The sequence below is a fragment of the Xyrauchen texanus genome, chromosome 38, assembly GCF_025860055.1.
Source record: "Xyrauchen texanus isolate HMW12.3.18 chromosome 38, RBS_HiC_50CHRs, whole genome shotgun sequence".
NCBI classification, from domain to species: Eukaryota; Metazoa; Chordata; class Actinopteri; order Cypriniformes; family Catostomidae; genus Xyrauchen; species Xyrauchen texanus.
In genome coordinates, this window is record NC_068313.1 from 11,686,917 (window position 1) to 11,705,446 (window position 18,530).

An 18,530-nucleotide genomic window follows, 5' to 3' on the forward strand; every position below is an offset into this window, starting at 1 on the left:
ATGCATGGCACGGAAGGTTCCCCTGCTTAAACCAGCACATGTCAAGATCCCATCTTAAGTTTGCCAATGACCATTTGGATGATCCAGAGGAGTCATGGGAGAAAGTCATGTGGTCAGATGAGACCAAAATAGAACTTTTTGGTCATAATTCCACTAACCGTGTTTGGAGGAAGAAGAATGATGAGTACCATCCCAAGAACACCATCCCTACTGTGAAGCATGGGGGTGGTAGCATCATGGTTTGGGGGTGTTTTTCTGCACATGGGACAGGGTGACTGCACTGTATTAAGGAGAGGATGACCGGGGCCATGTATTGCGAGATTTTGGGGAACAACCTCCTTCCCTCAGTTAGAGCATTGAAGATGGGTCGAGGCTGGGTCTTCCAACATGACAATGACCCGAAGCACACAGCCAGGATAACCAAGGAGTGGCTCTGTAAGAAGCATATCAAGGTTCTGGCGTGGCCTAGCCAGTCTCCAGACCTAAACCCAATAGAGAATCTTTGGACGGAGCTCAAACTCCGTGTTTCTCAGCGACAGCCCAGAAACCTGACTGATCTAGAGAAGATCTGTGTGGAGGAGTGGGCCAAAATCCCTCCTGCAGTGTGTGCAAACCTGGTGAAAAACTACAGGAAACGTTTGACCTCTGTAATTGCAAACAAAGGCTACTGTACCAAATATTAACATTGATTTTCTCAGGTGTTCAAATACTTATTTGCAGCCGAATCATACAAATAAATAGTTAAAAAATCATACATTGTGATTTCTGGATTTTTTTTTTTAGATTATGTCTCTCACAGTGGACATGCACCTACGATGACAATTTCAGACCCCTCCATGATTTCTAAGTGGGAGAACTTGCAAAATAGCAGGGTGTTCAAATACTTATTTTCCTCACTGTATGTTTTTCGGGAAACTGCATGAGAAAGATAGCAGAACTTGAGTTTAGCACATTCAAATATGGAAGTTTCAGGACAAAGAATCGCAAATTGTTTTTGAAATTAAGTTTTCTATTGGTAGACATATACATGGTGACAATTTAAATAAATTTTGGAGTTGGCACAACCCCCTTTCGGAGTGACCCCAACCTCTTTTGGAGATTCCGCCGCCATTTGGAGGTCTCCGGCCAGCAGCTTTACCTACTTGAAATCTGTCAGACTGAAATGGCACGAGCCCAAATCTGATTCTTTAACCTCACTTTAATTTAATTGGTTAGTTCTGGTTGAAAGACCCACCCTTCATTGAGACTGCTTTGAGAGTGAAAGGGACGACTCTCCCAACCACAGCCCTGGCTCCAGGTGTCATCACAGCACAGAGATGGGATCAGGTGTACAGGACCTGGAAAAATACACACAATATAATACCATGTCATGGCAATAATTTTTCTGTGACTCTCCAACTTTGTGTAAATAATTAAATATTCTTTTGACAGATCATTATTGATCATAATTTACACGTCTCGACTCGTCCAGTTGTTATCTTAGCCAGAGTGAACACAAGATTCCTCATTGCACTCAGACAATTTAGCAGTTTGTTAGTAAGACTTGTGAAAGGTGTGTGAAACTAACCGCAGGTCTGTCCTGAAATGTGACGGCAGTGACAACACGGCCGCTGGGAGAACTCGAGCACTCTCTGATCCAGACAAGACAACTCGGACCCCACATACGGACCCTCGTGAGACCGCAAGTAAACTGAGATGTCGGGCACATAAACAAAAACATAAAAAAAAAAAAAAATAATTGTGTTATTGGACCAAGTTTTAAATAAAGCAATAAAACACAAGAAACCATACATCATAGTGATTTTACAACTGGTAAGAATTTTACCTTAACCATAACTGTGTTTAAATCTCTGTAATGCATAGCCTCGAGTCACGTATTGGTCCTTTGAACATGTAATCTGTTTGCCAATTGGCTCGCATATTCTAATGGTACAAGCTGGTAGGTCCTTTGACATGTAATCTATTTGCAAATTAACTTGCTTACTCTCTCTTTGTCTAAAATGTAAATAGCCTGTGTTGTTGGCAGGCTAGCCAGTTTCACTGGAGCGGGCTACGAGAGTTTTCTGTCTGAAACCCTCCTCCTTTTCAGCACCACCTGTCACCCCCTTGTCTAATTCAAGGGGATTGTATCAGTATAAATCTTGTAAATTAAACTAATGACAAAAAATATTGATAATGTTTTTTTCATTAATGATAACTGATATGAAAAGAAAAAGTTAATTGATAATTGAATGATTTTCTTTTTCCTCCCCTTTCAATTTGGTATGCCCTATTCCCAATGCATTCTAGGTCCTCGTGGTGGTGTAGTGACTTAATCCGGATGGTGGAGGAAGAATCTCAGTTGCCTACATGTCCGAGACCATCAATCCATGCGTCTTATCACATGACTTGTTAAGCGCGTTACCGCGGAGACCTAGCGCATGTGGAGGCTCACGCTATTCTCCATGGCATCCACGCACATCTTTCCACGTGCCCCACCGAGAGCAAGAACCAAATTATATTGAGGTTAACCCAATGTGACTCTACTCACCCTAGCAAACGGGCCAATTAGTTGCTTAGGAAGCCTGGCTGGAGTCACTCAGCACGCCCTGGATTCGAACTAGCGTCTCCAGGTGTGGTAGTCATCTTACTTGCTGAGCTAACCAGGCTCCCATAATTTAACGATTTAATTTTTTTTTTTTAAATCTTGACAAAAATAAAATAAAAAAAACAATACTGCAAGATATTAACTGTGCACAAATAGAAGAAGAATCATCTAGAAGAACTTCTGTTTATGGAAGAAGAAACTTCTAGGAAGAATTTATTCATATAATCCAGTATGTTAAGGCATTTCCCCACTTGAGCTGCATGAACAGAAAGAGCTGAACACTGGGAAAATCTACTGCTTTACAAACGTGTTAATTACCTCATTACTTAAAATGCATCCTATTTATTTATTATTATGAGATGAATCACTATACCCACAACATATATTTAATGTTATTACTCAGTGGCGCCTGCAGCTGTATGGCCGTACGCACTGTGCGTACCTTGAGAGCCCCAACGGACCTGAAGAAAAAATTTCTCTGAGACTATTTCATCAAAAATTACGTGTGTCCTGTACTGATGTTGTCTGTTTAAAAGAATCAGCGATGCCCGATTTGCGAATGAATCATTCTTTTAGTTGGTTCTTTTCAGTGAAATGGCTAAACATGCTTGCAAAATGGTCTGAATCAATTTGTGATTCATCCTGTTAGTTCATTCGGACTGCTCTCAAATGGAATAATTTGGAGCGGTTTTCACTCATTTAAACAGTATCCTAATATTTAAGGACAGATAGAACAAACAATGCTGGATAAAGTTAATATATACCTACAATCAACTGAAACACAAGACTGCATTTTTGAGAGGTAACTTCGAGAAACTTCAGCTAGTTCAGTGTCATTGTAATAAGGGGCTGTTCAAGCAAAGGTTTTTTGTGTCCGCTCATGCATTTTCAATTGTTTACCATATAAACATTCATCTATGTGTGTCTTTTGTTAACTGTGTCACGTTTCACTGTGTTTTTAGCATCTCTCAAAGAAGTGCAGCATTTTTAAATGCCATGTTAAAAAGTTAAAAATAACTTCCAATGTACACATTTCGAGACACCTGCGTTCTGTTCTATTCGTTGTGGTGTCCTACTTTTTTGTGCGAGAACACGTTTGTTGTGAAAGGTTACTGAAAGAAATGCTTTAACACAGTGGTTCCCAAGTCTGTTCCTGTAGGCCTGCCAACACTGCACATTTTGTATATCTACATTTTCTAACACCCAATTCAGGTCTTGGAGTCTCCACTAACAAGCTGATGAGGCGAATAATAAGTCATCTGAGGCAGGGGCAAAGTTGTAGTTTGTATCTTTAGCCTATATGTTTGATATATGTTCAACAGACCTACCAACTTGTTGTGTCCATTGTAACACCTTAAATGTATTCTGTGAGTTGTCTTAAATGAATAGCATTAGCTATGGAGTGATTTTTGGTAGAAACTTTGGTTACCATGTAAGTTTTACATGTAAAGGGGTTATCAAATATGTTAATTAAGTAATATACTTAAACTCTGTATTTTAAAGCTAATCATGAAATTTGCATGGAATTATCCCATGAGATTTACAATCATAAAACATGACTCTTTTGGAGTCATTGCTATCACTTGATTTCAAAATTCTATCAGAGAGGATTAAAGACAGTTGACGTGAATTACCAGGTTTTTTCTCCAGCAGCTGTCTCTTACAGTAGATCACACAGAGAATGAAGAGGGCCAGGAGGACAGTGGCCAGAGCACTGCAGATCACTGCAGCAAGTGCCATGTCCCTGGGGCTGGTCACTGTTGACTGCAGAGGAACCAGATTCACTCGTCCAATACCTGACATTCACGACACAGATGAGAGGAAGTCAGCATACTGGGCATCCTCAGTTAACTTTTTTAAGCATGAGAACTATTCGATCTCAAAGACATTACAGCTTAGTTCACATTGTACTCAATTCCCATTTGTTTTTTTCAAATCTGATCTTTTGGACTGGCTGTTCGCACTGTCATTTTGCAAGTAATGAAACTGGATCCATTTGCTCAGTGTTGTTAATATCTGGTCTACCTACAGTTTTCACAGTAGCGCCATCTTTAAATTGTGCGAGGGATGACAACAAGGCTGTTGGGAATAGACTCTTCAGTGGGTTGTACATTTTTTTTTTCTCCTCGTTTCTGCCCAATACCCAATGTGCTCTAGGTCCTCGTAGTGGCGTAGTGACTTGCCTCAATCAGGGTGCCGGAGGACAAAGCCTCCATGCCTGAGACCGGCAATTTGCACATCTTATCGCGTGGCTTGTTGAGCGCATTAACGTGGAGACCTAGCGTGTGTGGAGGCTCGCACTATTCTCTGCAGCATCCACGCACAACTCACCACACACCCCACCGAGAGTGAGAACCACTTTGTAGCGACCACGAGTAGGTTAACCCAACATGACTCTATCCACCCAAGCAACCGGGCCAATTCGTTGCTTAGGAAGCCTGACTGGAGTCACTCAGCACACTCAGGTGTAGTAGTCAGTGTCTTTACTTGCTGAGCGTCCCAGGCCTCCCTTAAGTTGTAATGTTGTTTAAATTGTTTTGGATCGTTTCACAGATGGAATATTGAAAACATATTTCCATGAAAATTTCAGTCGACAAAAAACTCCAGAAAACAACTAGATGTGATAGGAGCTTCATACAGCAATAGTGCTCCCTGAACACTATGAGGACAAAAAAACATTTGCAAAATTTAGAAAATTATGAATGGCCCTACAAACAATAGTGGAAGCCTTAAATACATGAATGGCACAAACCCATCTTTCACTAACTTTGGACTAAAACTTGACTATGAACAGCTAAAGTTTCATTTTAAGAATGAGAGACCCACTCTGTCTCATCTTCCATTGAACCTGCCAAAACCAAAAACCCCAACCTCAGTGTGTGTGTGGGTGTGTGTGCAAGTGCATGTGTAACACATCTCTGCTTGCTGCGGTTGTGGCTGGGAATCTGCTCCAAAGAATACCAGGTTTAAATAGCAGGAATGTCCTGGAGGTGAAGGGCACATTCCCAGCCTGCTGATAATTTTTCACCCCTTCACCCCGGGCCAGTCGGGCCTTCACTTGCCAGTCTAGCGAGCCTATTATTAAGAGGCAGAAGATCAAGGCCATGGGCAGTCACTGCTGTATGTTTGAAGTCGAGCTGGGGAATGTGTAATCAGCATGAGAAAGCAGCTGCCATGATCTGCAGGAACCACAGGAACTCTGATGTCACTGTCTCGCAGGGCGCTCCCTACCCTGAAGACAACAGTGATCTGAAGAAAAGTGAGGGACTATCAAGTGACTGATGTTGCCTGAAGAAGGGGTTTTACAGTCTTCTCTGACACCAACAGTCAAGTCATTAAGATAATTGGGGTTATCATACATCTGCCAATTATGCCTGGAATAATGGCTGTGTGACAAGCTCATCAAGTTTAATGTGAAAATGTCCAATGGCTCATCCACTTTTTCATTGAGTAAATGTAAATGCAGTAAATGTAAAACATCCGGAACGTCTACTGGGAGGTAAAATACAAAAAAATTGCTAATCCATCCTAAATGTTGCCAATTATAATTTCATAATTTTTTGTATTGCTTTGGTGTTCAATATGACCAGGACATTTTCTTACTCACATTGGTGTCGATCATTCAAAGAACGAAACACTGTAAATAAAATCTTTATTTTCCACCTCTGGAAAACATGGGTTTTGAAAATTAGACATGACATAGGACCCTAAGACAGTGCGGCATATTGAATAAACTGAACGTCCATCCCTTAAGTCCAAGTATACTTCGGTTTTGACGTGCACACTATGCGTACAGTCGAACGCTAGCTTTTCAAAGTATACTTTGTTAGGCTGTGCGAGCATTCACAAGTGGTTGGCGATGCAATGGCTCAACTGAAAGCGTTGCCACCTTGTGGACCCACTTATTAGTGCAAATAATTCCAAGTGCATGCATATGTGTGTTCAGAGTACGTGTGGTTAGAAAAATCAGGCCACACGCATTCAGTTCTCGAGCACTTTGCTGATGGTGAAATTTTTGTCACGCGTTCGTGTCTGATGCAAGAATAATTTGGCCTTTACAGCCTTGTTTATGCTTGTGTTAAAATTAATATTTTGTCTACCCTGACTAAGGTCTTTCCGAAGCAACTGGTCTCGATGGCAGGTGATGAAAAACAAATCCAATGTGCGTTGAAGGAGGGACCCAAGTTTTATTTTGGTTTAAACATTTTATATTGTATAGAAACCTTAAGGTACCACTTGGCAATCTCCCAGATCACCTTTGCAACCCAATAGCAACCACCATAATGGATTGGTAAACACTACTCAGAAAATGTAAAAACCTACTTATATTTAAAAATATTTTATTTCATTTCACAAAAACACATTTACTCACCCAACTTTTCCACTCAAGAAAAGTCAGTTTTACAGACTTCTTCATTAAGACAACAACAGCAGAAATGTGCAATGTCAGAAAACTTAGTTTGTATCAAAACATATAGTAATGAAGACATACCTAGTGCAAGTCTTGCATGGAACATTTTTGGATAGAAACCAATACAGACAAACATAGAGATAAAGCCAGTGGACGTGTCTCATGTGGAAGCAGTGGCATGCACAGACCTCAGCAGGGACAGGGGTGAAAGGATAAAAAAAAGGCACTTTGTTTTTGACATGTGTCATAGTAAAACCATGGTATTTTTTTAAGTATCTGTGGGTACTATGACAGTATCATGAAATATGAATATAATCATTCCATCAATAATAATACCATAGTATTTTTCTGATAGTGATTAGTCTATTAGTTTAAATAAAAACTAAACTGGATTTGCCTGAATCAGAAAGCTCCTTAGGTTAATGGCAGTATTCTATAGGAGACTTAAATTTCTATCACTGAAAACGATGCTACCGCTCCCATTAAAATTAATAAAGCTGTCTACACTGCAGGTGTGCCATGTGATGTTGGCAATGTTGTAGCAATCGAGTATTAATCTGTTGATGAACTTACAACACTATATATAGAGTGGATATTTTATCTGACCTGTGTTGGTTTGCATTTATAATTCTGTGTTGGTGTGTCAGTGTCGTTCTGTGAGTACACAGCCAAAATGCTAACAATATGTTTCAGAAATAAAAAAAAAATCTATGCAAGCAATGAATTTCTGGATTCTAAAGTATTTATAAAATTATAGTAGCATCAAACGTTAGTTCAAAGTATGTGAACATTTAGGCTACATATTATTTATTATACATGTTACCTGGCAGAAAATAAATGGGTAAATTACTGTATGCTTGCCCTTGAGTCGCTTAAATAATAATGCATACGCATGTTTTGGCATACTTTGACATTCCGTGCTGATAAAGAAATCCCCTGCTGACCCCATTCTGTGCACGTCACAGTGTGGAAGTATTGTTTCCATTTAATAAAGTTAAATATGAACCAGATATGTGTTTAGTTTCTTTTCACTGAACGAACACAAGTTCCCTTTATTTGCTCTATGGTAAATTAATCATTAAGTAAACATGGGCTTGGTCATAAGGAGTTTGCTTGTCTATTTAAAGAGACTTTAAAGGCTAAAAATCTCAACTACGGGTGCCGATTTAATCACCTCATCCTTTAATGCTTAGATTTTAGTTTAGTATTCAGTAATACTTATTGAGTCATACTCATTATTTCATTGTCATACAAACTGTTTTATGAATTTCCTATTGGGATCAGTAAAGTACTTCAGCTTCAATCAATCCAAAGAGAGATAATTTGTCCATCATCAGATTTTGAAGTCAAAAGTGCATTTGACATTTTATAGAGAAGATGTGAGTGGTGCTTTTCTATGCAAAAGTCAGGTGACTGTCAGGGAGTTGCTGGTTTATAAGGAGTTCTGATTGTTTTTTAGCACATTGCTAAGAGGTTGCTAGGGAGTTCTGTATGGTTGCTATGTGGTTATTTACTGGCCCAGCTCTATGATATTCAATCTAATTCTGTCTAATTATTTTACTATTCCCAATATTGCTCACCAACAAGCCACACGATTATGGGATACCATTCATGTCTGCATCACAAATTATGCTCAGCAAAACATGCAGCAAACACGCGGAAACAACATGCCGACCTCCTGTTTGGTCATGTGCTTTCACCACATACACTAACAGATCAGTTTATTAGGTACACCTGTACACCTACTTATTCACGCAATGATCTAATTAGCCAATCGTGTGGCAGCAGTGCAATGCATAAAATCACAGGTCGTTCCTGACCTGTATCTGCTTTAATTTATACATTACACTGCTGCCACACAATTGGCTGATTAGATAATCACATGAATAATTAGGTGAACCTAATAAAGTGGTTGGTGAGTGTCTGTTAGTGGTTCAAACACATGATCACTTGGGAGGTCAGTATGATGATTCTTCTGGTACCCTAGGATCGGCCACATTATGTCGACACACTGACAAGCGCCATCTCCTATCAGATATTTTTGCATCTGCTCTTCTGTTTACATTCCCTTGTGGTGCAACCAGAAGCGGGTTGCGTCCGCAGTGTGGGAGACCCGGTTTCAGATACCGCATTGAAACCAGAAAGTAATCACATTCACATTGCGAATTTAGTGGTTGCATTTTCCATCTAACATTAAATAGTTGCTTTGTTGACGGTTAGGTTATGGAGTTTGGGTTGGGGGATTCAATTAAAAAAGATATGCATTCCTCTACACTGCATTACTTCCTGTACAGTTGAAAACAACTTGTTTCACAACTAGCTTTTGGCACCCCTCTGTGGATATTTCACCTGGAAAATGGAGCTCACACATGCCCATGCACCAAACAACACTTACTGCTTTGGCCGCTGGGGGCAGTGTTTCGCATTTTGGTAAGCACAGACCGATTTTAGCTAAAGAAAAGACAAACAACTGTTTCTGGTTCCACTGTGAGATCATTCTGTATCATTTCTTGTCTCTCTTTGCTGTAACCAAAAAAAGTACAAAAATGTGTGGACATGCAAGAAAACTTGTAAAAACTTGAGAAAAGCGTGTAAACATTATCAATATGTAGCAGTGTAATGTCATGTTGAGGAAAAAAAGCAGAACCAAAACTCTTTCCATGTACTTAAGAGTTTGCTCAATAAACCTGTGCCATCAAATCTGTCTCAGCTGTGAGTTGTCCTCCTTCGCCTCACCACCCCCTCTCCTCTTAAGCCAAAGCGTTTCCCCTCTTATCAGCGGCCCACAGCTGCGGCAAACACAGAGAAACACCAGCCCATTGAAAAGATCTCACCTGCTGATAGTATCGCTGCACTGCACTTCATGAGCCAATAGACTGTTCTCTTTGATATGTGCGCTTGCTTGTTGACTTTAGAGAATGCCACTCTCAAACACATGGCCTTGAGCCTGAAACAACTATGGGGTGGACAGTAGAGACAGTTGTGATAGTTTAGAACCTGAAATTCCAGGTGGGTTTCTGATTAAACGACCGATCATTATTCACTTCATTAGTTGCCAGGGTTGATGTCTTTGTACATTTCATCTCTGTTCCAAGCCCATGTGACCTGGCTTGTTGATTACTGCCTACATAGACAGTCGTCTTCTAAGGTAGCATCCTAACTGAAAGTAAACCTCATAATGTAAGTGACTGATTTGGAACACTATACATAAGCAGCAACTCTGTGCATGCAGTTACAGAGAATTTTTACTCTGTTTCTGTAATTAAGTAAATATTTAAAGTATTCCAGTAGTTCGCCTATGCTTAAAAATGGCCCTGCATATCATTGAACATACGCCTACTGTCAACCGCAATCCATTCAGCAATTAGTTCATCAAGGACATGTTCTTGAGTTCCATCTGAGCTATTTTGAATTATATTGTCAGTCCATGTACATCTAATTATATGGATGCTTTTGGAGCATCTCACTGTTTTTTAGCATCATAAACTCTGCGTTTTTATGATGTTGTGTTCAGTTAAAAGTAGTTGAAACTTAAAAATTGTGTCTTGAGGTCCCTGCATTCTGTTTTGCCTCCTTCCGGCAGTCAAAAATGCTTCCTGTGCTTCTTCTCTGTCCCTGCATCTCGATCTTGAAACCACAGATCACTTGGCCGCATGGTCACGTGCATTCTGTGGTCACATGACCTATCAGTCATCCTGATACAGTTGTCATGACATACACGTTCCTCATTTAATTTTTACAATCATTCATTCATTTCATTTTAAGCTACCCCACAATGATTCCTACTGTATCGGAGAGAAGAAGCAGTGTGGCACCGCTTGTGTTTTACAGTAAACATGATGCATGTAATAATGTGTATTTAATGCAAGCCAAAATTATATATTTCATCATCATTATCCCCACTGAATGTGTGAAGATCACAAAGTTTCAGATTAAATCTAATAAGTAAAAAATTTTTTTTTTCTTATTTGATCTATTCATAAATAAATCTATCATTTCTTCAATATCATAAAAAAATATAAAAAGACAGAACAATTGCATGACTCTGTGCTGGATCAATTTATTTATTGTTTTTGTCATTTGAAGCATCACATACGGTTACATCATTCAACGGTCCATTGAAAGGGAATCTGATCTCCGCTATTTCATAAGTAAAAGACGCTTTTACTTAACGATTATTTTCATGAAAGAATGCTCTTAAAATCACAAGAACATCCATACAGTCGATGGACATAAAATATTATAGTGAATATTAATCACTGAAAAACATTTTTGTTTATTGTGTAAATGGAGCAGCCAAATGTTGTTTGTCAAATTTTATTTTCACAGTGTTTAACCATTAAACTTACGTGACGCTTAAGATGTGAAAACATTTAAGAACTGATGAAGTGCCATCATCACCGCCATGTTTGTAGTTTTTCAAGTTTCCCAGTTGTAGTTCTGAAGCAAACCATCAAACTCCTCTTCCATTGAGCAAGGGATTTTGGGCAATATTAGCCAAAAAGCATGCACGGATCCACACTTCGCAAATCTACCAGAAACAGTAGGCCATCCGGGCTAATTTGGAACTCTTTTTCAAAAGACGCTACCATTTTAAACATATTAATTCTTATCTCAAATACTATTTAGGGCAGATAATGTGCACAATGAGACACTTGTGGCTGCGATGTTTGTGAGGCTTGTTGAGGCGCACTGACTGCCCCCTGCTGAAACAGCTTGTGAAACCATACAAAGATACATGTATTTCAAGCTTGAATTGTTTTGATGGAAGGAAACATGTAATTTTATACTGAATTTACTGCCAGGTCAGGAGGCATGATTAATTGTGTTTTTTTCAATGCATCATTTTTATATAATTAATTGCACTCAATTAAATTAATTATTGTGAGTGTTAGTGTGTCTATTGTACCTTATAAATGTCCAGGAAGGTAGCTAACTTAGATTTGTAACAGAGCTTTTTTGTGTACCGTCTTTTTTAAGCTATTGCCTTTTAATCATAGTACTGCGTTTTAGATACTGTTTCAAAAGAACTGCACCCCCCGTCCCCTCGACTAATCAATTAAGTTCATCAGTGACCCACAAGACATAAGACTCTTAAGAAGAAAGAACTCACTATTTATGATCTATTGGTCAGGGCAATGTGAATTAATCCCTTAGGTCAAATACCAAACAACCAGCTTTCTTTCAAACTCTTGTGGTTGAAGCTGTATTCAATATGATACAGAGATACAATTCACAATGGATTTTCCCATGATTGAAAAGCACCATGATGAAAAACAGATCCAAGTACTATCCAACAATTCCATATTATGCTCTTCCTTTATACTGGGCTGCTTTTGAGGATTTGAATCCAGTAGTGTTCTAGTAAGTACCTAAGATTACAGCATAAAATTCTCTAGTAGCACTTTATTTTACAGTACTGTTCTATATTTACATACTGTATAATTACAACAACAGTAATTACTAGGTACTAACCCCAAACCTAACCTTAACCCGTACTAAGTACATGTAGTTATCCAATATTACACAGTACTTTCTTGGGTAAATACACTGTACTGAAAGTACACATACTATAAAATAAAGTGCAACCACTTCTCCTTTTGTGTTCCAGGGAAGAAAGAAAGGAACTTCCCCCCCCCACCCCCCCCCCCCACCCCACACACACACACACACACACAGAATCTAAAATACATGCGTATATCAATCTCACCCATTATCAACCTAGCAGCCGTCCTGCTCTCATGTGACTCTTTTACAGATTGGCTTCACATCAGTTCAGATGCTTCGATGGGACAGCTGTGGGGGGCTTTAGCAAATATTTAGAGCAATCCCATGACAAAAAGAGACAGCAGCAGATGAAATATAATAAAGCTGCAAGAGGAACCCACAAAACACCCTGTTTTCTTCCTCTTGCTCTCAGAATGGGCCAAGAGGCCAGAGTGTTTTTGGATTTATGGTCTTCTCTAAAGACAGGCTTCCATGCACAGCTGTGTGTTTGCCCCGGGCCAATGTGAGGGCTATTAAAATGATCAGGCCTTTGAGTTTTCACCACCCTCTGTGAGATAATGCCAGAGGAGAGGAACGTTTTGGAGTTGTTTCAGGCATTTGCACGCACAATGGGTCTGAAAAACAGAGCAGCTTTGAGCTTTAAGTTTCTAAGTGAAGTGGCAGCAAAAAGGCAAAGAAATCCTAATCCTGGATCAGTGCATTTTAAACACAAGAATAAGAGTGAAAATTTAATTTAATGAAAAAGTTAATGAGACTTTGCAAACAGGTTGTTATTGAAGGCGAAAATTGTATTGTACCAGGCAGCAAACCTGCAACCAAGCAAAAAAAAAGGAAAATGCTTCTAAGAGGTACTAACTCTTTAAGTTGACCTCATGGAAAACAATTCAATTATTAAAAAATTAAATAAAATCCCCATATCACCCCTTTAAAACTAGAAAAGATTTCTGGTGTCCCCTCCTCATAAACAAAAATCTTAGTGCATAACAATAACATTCCCCAGAGTTTACATAGAGACAAAATTCTTCACATCCACAGGACAAGCTGAGGGATACGCCGATAGGATATCTTCCTATACATCTGGCGCAGGAGTGTTAAACCTGGCTCAAACTTTACCGAACATACACACTGTCAAACCCACACATTCAGCAGCTGCTGATGCTTTAACCTTCTGGAAGTCACATTCAATTTTGGAAGGTACAAATTCCCTCCCACCTCTCCCTGCTTGTTCCTAGAGACACAAGGCTTTGTACAACGGCACTCAATGGTGGGTAAAATGGGCCTCAATTAGAGCCACAGACTGCCAGAGAACAATACAATTCTTTGTATGCGTTTAACATAGCCTGTGTGCATTTGAAAAAGTGTACATTTTATTGGAGTTTATAATTGAAATGCATAAATCTTAAAAACTGGCTAAAATATTTTTTGGTTGTCTTTTGATCTGATGATTATGTCTTTTTTCTGAGCAAATGAATCCAGAGGAAATATTCCAGTCAACATGAATCGGCATTCGTTACTAAATTTTCCTAATGTAATGTGATAATTACGAAGATTAACCAGGTATTAAGTAGTATAGACTTTAAAAGAGTAAAAAATGTCAATTAAAAGTTTAGCAGTAAATATGTGCTTACAGTGCGGCTCATAAGGTGGTGGTGGATCTCCACAAGGTATACACTCAATATCCTGGAATCCACTTAACTTTGTCTTTCTGTAAAATCTGTAAAAATATATATATATACCATTGTTGTGAGAAAATGTACCAGTGTTGCTTAAGTTCCACAAAATATGTAATCCAACTATAAACTAGTAAATACTCCTCTAAAAATTGTAATCAGATTATAAATTACTTTCTAAAACTGTGAAATGTGTTGTTTTCTGCTCAAAATAGAAATAAAATAATGTACTTAAGAGAAATTACTTTAATTGTAAATTAACTGATTTTAATTTAATCAGTTACTGTAATCTGGTTACAAAAATTAAAAATTTTGAGTTACAATACTTTTTTACTAAAAGTAATTAGATTAAGTAATTTGTGTTCCAATTACAATGTAGTAAATATTCCAACATTAGTTACAGTAACACATTTTTCTAAAAATAATATCGATGTACTTTGGAGGTGATGTGAAATGTTGCCCTTAAGTAAGTGTAATCAAAAGCAGTCTTAACTGGTGAGAGTGGGATGCTGCTTTAGGGTAACTAGTAACAGCACCTCAAACTGCTTTGAGAAAAGTTGGGTTTCATAAAATTGACATGTTTCATCATCTACAGCATGTCTGGACCTAACCAGAGGCCTCGAGTCTGCTTCCTTGACCCTGACTTTAACCTGAGAAATCTTCAAAGCGTTAGCTATGCTGGAGAGTTAATCTGCATGTTCTTTGCATTGCTAGTGTTTCAAAACACTCTTCTATTAAGGACAAGGCCATTCTCTGGTCCACAGATCCACTTAAAGGAAAAGGTCTCCCCAAAATCTTTATTTTTATTTAGTCACCCACATGTCCTTCCAAACCCGTTTGACTTGCTGTTTGGAACACAAATGGTTAATGTTTGAGGAAAATCCCATTCACTTTTATCCAATTAATGTATTATTATATAATATACAATGAAAGCGAATGAGGATTTAGCTGTCAAGCTTCAAAATGAAAAAAAAAAAACATGGTCCATAAGACTATGTCTATATGCATTATTTTTCAAGTCTTCTGTAAATACTTGGAAATTGTACCAATTATGCATCTATCTATCTATCCGTCTGTCCGTCCGTCCGTCCGTCTGTCTATCTATATAAAATTTTTGCCATTTCAACACACATGTTTATTGAAGGAATTAATAGAATTTTTTAATTTTGAAAAGCTAAAATGTGACTAAAATGATCCCAAATGAACTAATGATCAAATAAAAATGTTAAAATGTATATTATGTAATATATCAAGTTAGAAGGTCCCCTGTGTAATTAACAGCTTTAGTTGATCATTTCTTTCATATGTAAGCATGTGAATCCAAAACAAATCGAATGGGGAAATTTAAATCAACCCAGCCCTAATCGTCCCCTCCAGTGAGCAGTTGACTGGACCATTGTATATTCCTGTTTAACTCAAGAACCAGATCAGTCTGATTCAAGGACAAATGATTCAGACAAATGATTCTGATTCTGTTTTTGTGCACTGGATCAACCATTTCATTAAAAATAATGGTTTATTCACACATCAGACATTACTTCTCTCATGAGCTCTCACAAATTTACAAAGGAGAGAAGGAAATCAAGATTTTTAGTGAATAATGACTTACATTTCCAACTGTTTCTAACACACATTGATTGTATGACTTCAGAAGACTTGGAATCTAGCACACAAGTTGTGTGGACAATGTTTTTGATACTTTACGGTGCTTTTTCTTTCTTTTTTTTCCATTTTGGAGCCAGACAGTAATTGCAATCCGGAATACTTACCTACAAGTTCACCATTTGAGTTAAAAGGAAGAAAAAATGTCATACAGGTTTTATATGACATTGGGGTGAGATTTCATTTTTAATTAAAATTTTTGGATGAAGAAAAGTATGTGGTCTCAGAAATCAGCCATTGTCCTTTATTCCAAAATTGCGCTCCAATGGTTGACTCACCCAGGCAGGCAGTCTCCACATACGGCGTTGTTTGTGGTCGAACAGTTGCCCTTCTGGAAGCGGTTGAGGAGGGAACAGTCCAGACAGGGCTTGCATTTCTGTAGACTGCGGTCTTCTTTGAAACGACTGGCTCGACAGGGCACACACTGGGCATCCTCTCCATAGCCAAAGCCGCATTCCTGCGAGGATTAAGAGAAGATATCTCACTGCAGAGGAAGGAAAGGGCCAAGCTAAAGAAAAGAGCCAATGTGGACTAACAAGAGGCTGAGATGAAATAATGATCCCAGTGTGTGTGTGAGATCCCCCCGCTGAACAAAGGCCAAGTTTCTTTTGAGAGAGTCTATCTTACACAGGCAGTAATCTCTCTGACCCTCACAGAATCAAAGGACAGCACTCTGCTCCGGGCCACTGAAGGGCTCCGCATTTGAATCAGAAAGGCCCACAGGGACGCCCATTATTGGTTTATTGGGAGTTTATTGCAGCGGTTTTGTCAGACCTAAAGTGTGTGTGAGAGATTTTTGGAATTTAGAAATTCTGGAAAGCAGAAAAATTACTGAAAAATAATAGGGAATATTTAAAAAAAAGTATGTTTAAAGGGATAGTGTACCTGAAAATTGAATTATTGTCATTATTTACTCATACTCATGGCATACCATATGGTGTTCTTTTTTTCTGCAGAACAAATTAGAAATTTGGGAAGACTTATTAGGCAGCACTTCCCATACAACCAGGCCCAGTTCCAGATCAAAATTGCTGAGAATTTGCTGCTTCTAGAAATAGTAAAGTGATCTGTATAAAGTGGAGATGTAATGTAATAATTTTGTTTAAATTAAATCATGTTTACTACTGCCAAAAACAACTTAATATTGAATCCACTGCATTTCGTTTAAAGGAATATTCCGGGTTCAATACAAGTTAAGCTCACAGAGTAGCATTTGTGGCATAATATTGATTACCACAAAAGAAACTTTAACTCGTTCCTTTGAGATGACAACGAGGCACTTACAGTGGAAGTGAATGGGTGCCGATTTTTAAAGGTTAAAATACTCACTGTTTCAAAAGTAAAGCCATAAGACAGAAACGATATGCTTGTAAACATGATTTTAGTGTGATAAAATAACTTACTAACCTTTTCAGTGTAAAGTTATAGCCAATTTTACAACTTTATTGCCATGACGATGTACTGACAACAAACCCAAAAACGACTGTAAACAATTACAATTTGAACAACTTCACAGACCAGGTCAAACAGTGCATGAGTTTTAACAGAATAATTAATGTGAGTGCTTTTATAAAATTATAAGCTTCACATTTCTGCCTTTAAACTCTCCAAAAAATGGCCCCTACTCATTTATATTGTAAGTGCCTTACTGTAACTCGATTGAGTCTTTTGAAAGAATCAACATTATGTCACAAATGCTGTCGATTGAGCTGACTTATATTGACCCCGGAATATTCCTTTAAGAACAGTTCTTTTTTATTAATGTATAATTGTTTACAGCAGTGGTTCTCAAAATAAAATACATTTTATTCAAATGTTTTCCATGTTTACTTCTAATGTATAATCCTTACAGGTGTATATATATTTGGGTGACAATAAAAGTCATGTTTAGCACACTTTATATTTTTATTGGCAGTGTAGGATGTGAACAGGCAACGTTCTTGTTACGCCCCAGCTGCGCTGATGTCTCTATCTGTGCACAACACAATATTATTCCCATGCAGAAATCAGAAAAGAAAAAACTGATGCGATCAAGGCAAGATATTATTCCTATTAATTTACTCATTCTCAGACATCCTTAGAAATGTGAAAATTCCACCCAATTCTGGATATGGGCAGGGAGCACCAGCTCATATGCATTTAAAGACACACACACACACACACACTAAAAAAGGCTCGTTTTTATTCCCACCCAAAAATTCCCATTTTCAACATGGTATAATAAATTATATGTAGGGTATTTTGAGCTGAAACTTCACAGACACCAAAAATGTAATTACATATTGTGAAAAGGGGCATAATAGGTGCCCTTTAAGTCTTTTTCACATTACAGTGTTGAGAATATACAGGTCCTTCTCAAAAAATTAGCATATTGTGATAAAGTTCATTATTTTCCATAATGTAATGATAAAAATTAAACTTTCATATATTTTAGATTCATTGCACACCAACTGAAATATTTCAGGTCTTTTATTGTTTTAGTACTGATGATTTTGGCATACAGCTCATGAAAACCCAAAATTCCTATCTCAAAAAATTAGCATATTTCATCCGACCAATAAAAGAAGTGTTTTTAATACAAAAAAGTCAACCTTCAAATAATTATGTTCAGTTATGCACTCAATACTTGGTCGGGAATCCTTTTGCAGAAATGACTGCTTCAATGCGGCGTGGCATGGAGGCAATCAGCCTG

The 18,530-nt window shown here is 38.2% G+C and overlaps 1 protein-coding gene across 1 annotated transcript in view; it reads right to left on the bottom strand.

Moving 5' to 3' along the window:
• Positions 1–18,530, bottom strand: part of LOC127631487 (tumor necrosis factor receptor superfamily member 19-like) — a 32,193-nt gene that overhangs the window by 2,672 nt on the left and 10,991 nt on the right. Inside the window, exons 4-8 of the mRNA XM_052109623.1 lie at positions 16,117–16,295; positions 14,135–14,220; positions 4,222–4,383; positions 1,568–1,690; positions 1,235–1,337 (exon numbers count right to left, since the gene is read on the bottom strand). Coding sequence (XP_051965583.1) covers positions 1,235–1,337; positions 1,568–1,690; positions 4,222–4,383; positions 14,135–14,220; positions 16,117–16,295 — 653 coding nt within the window. The remainder of the gene's footprint in view (positions 1–1,234; positions 1,338–1,567; positions 1,691–4,221; positions 4,384–14,134; positions 14,221–16,116; positions 16,296–18,530) is intronic.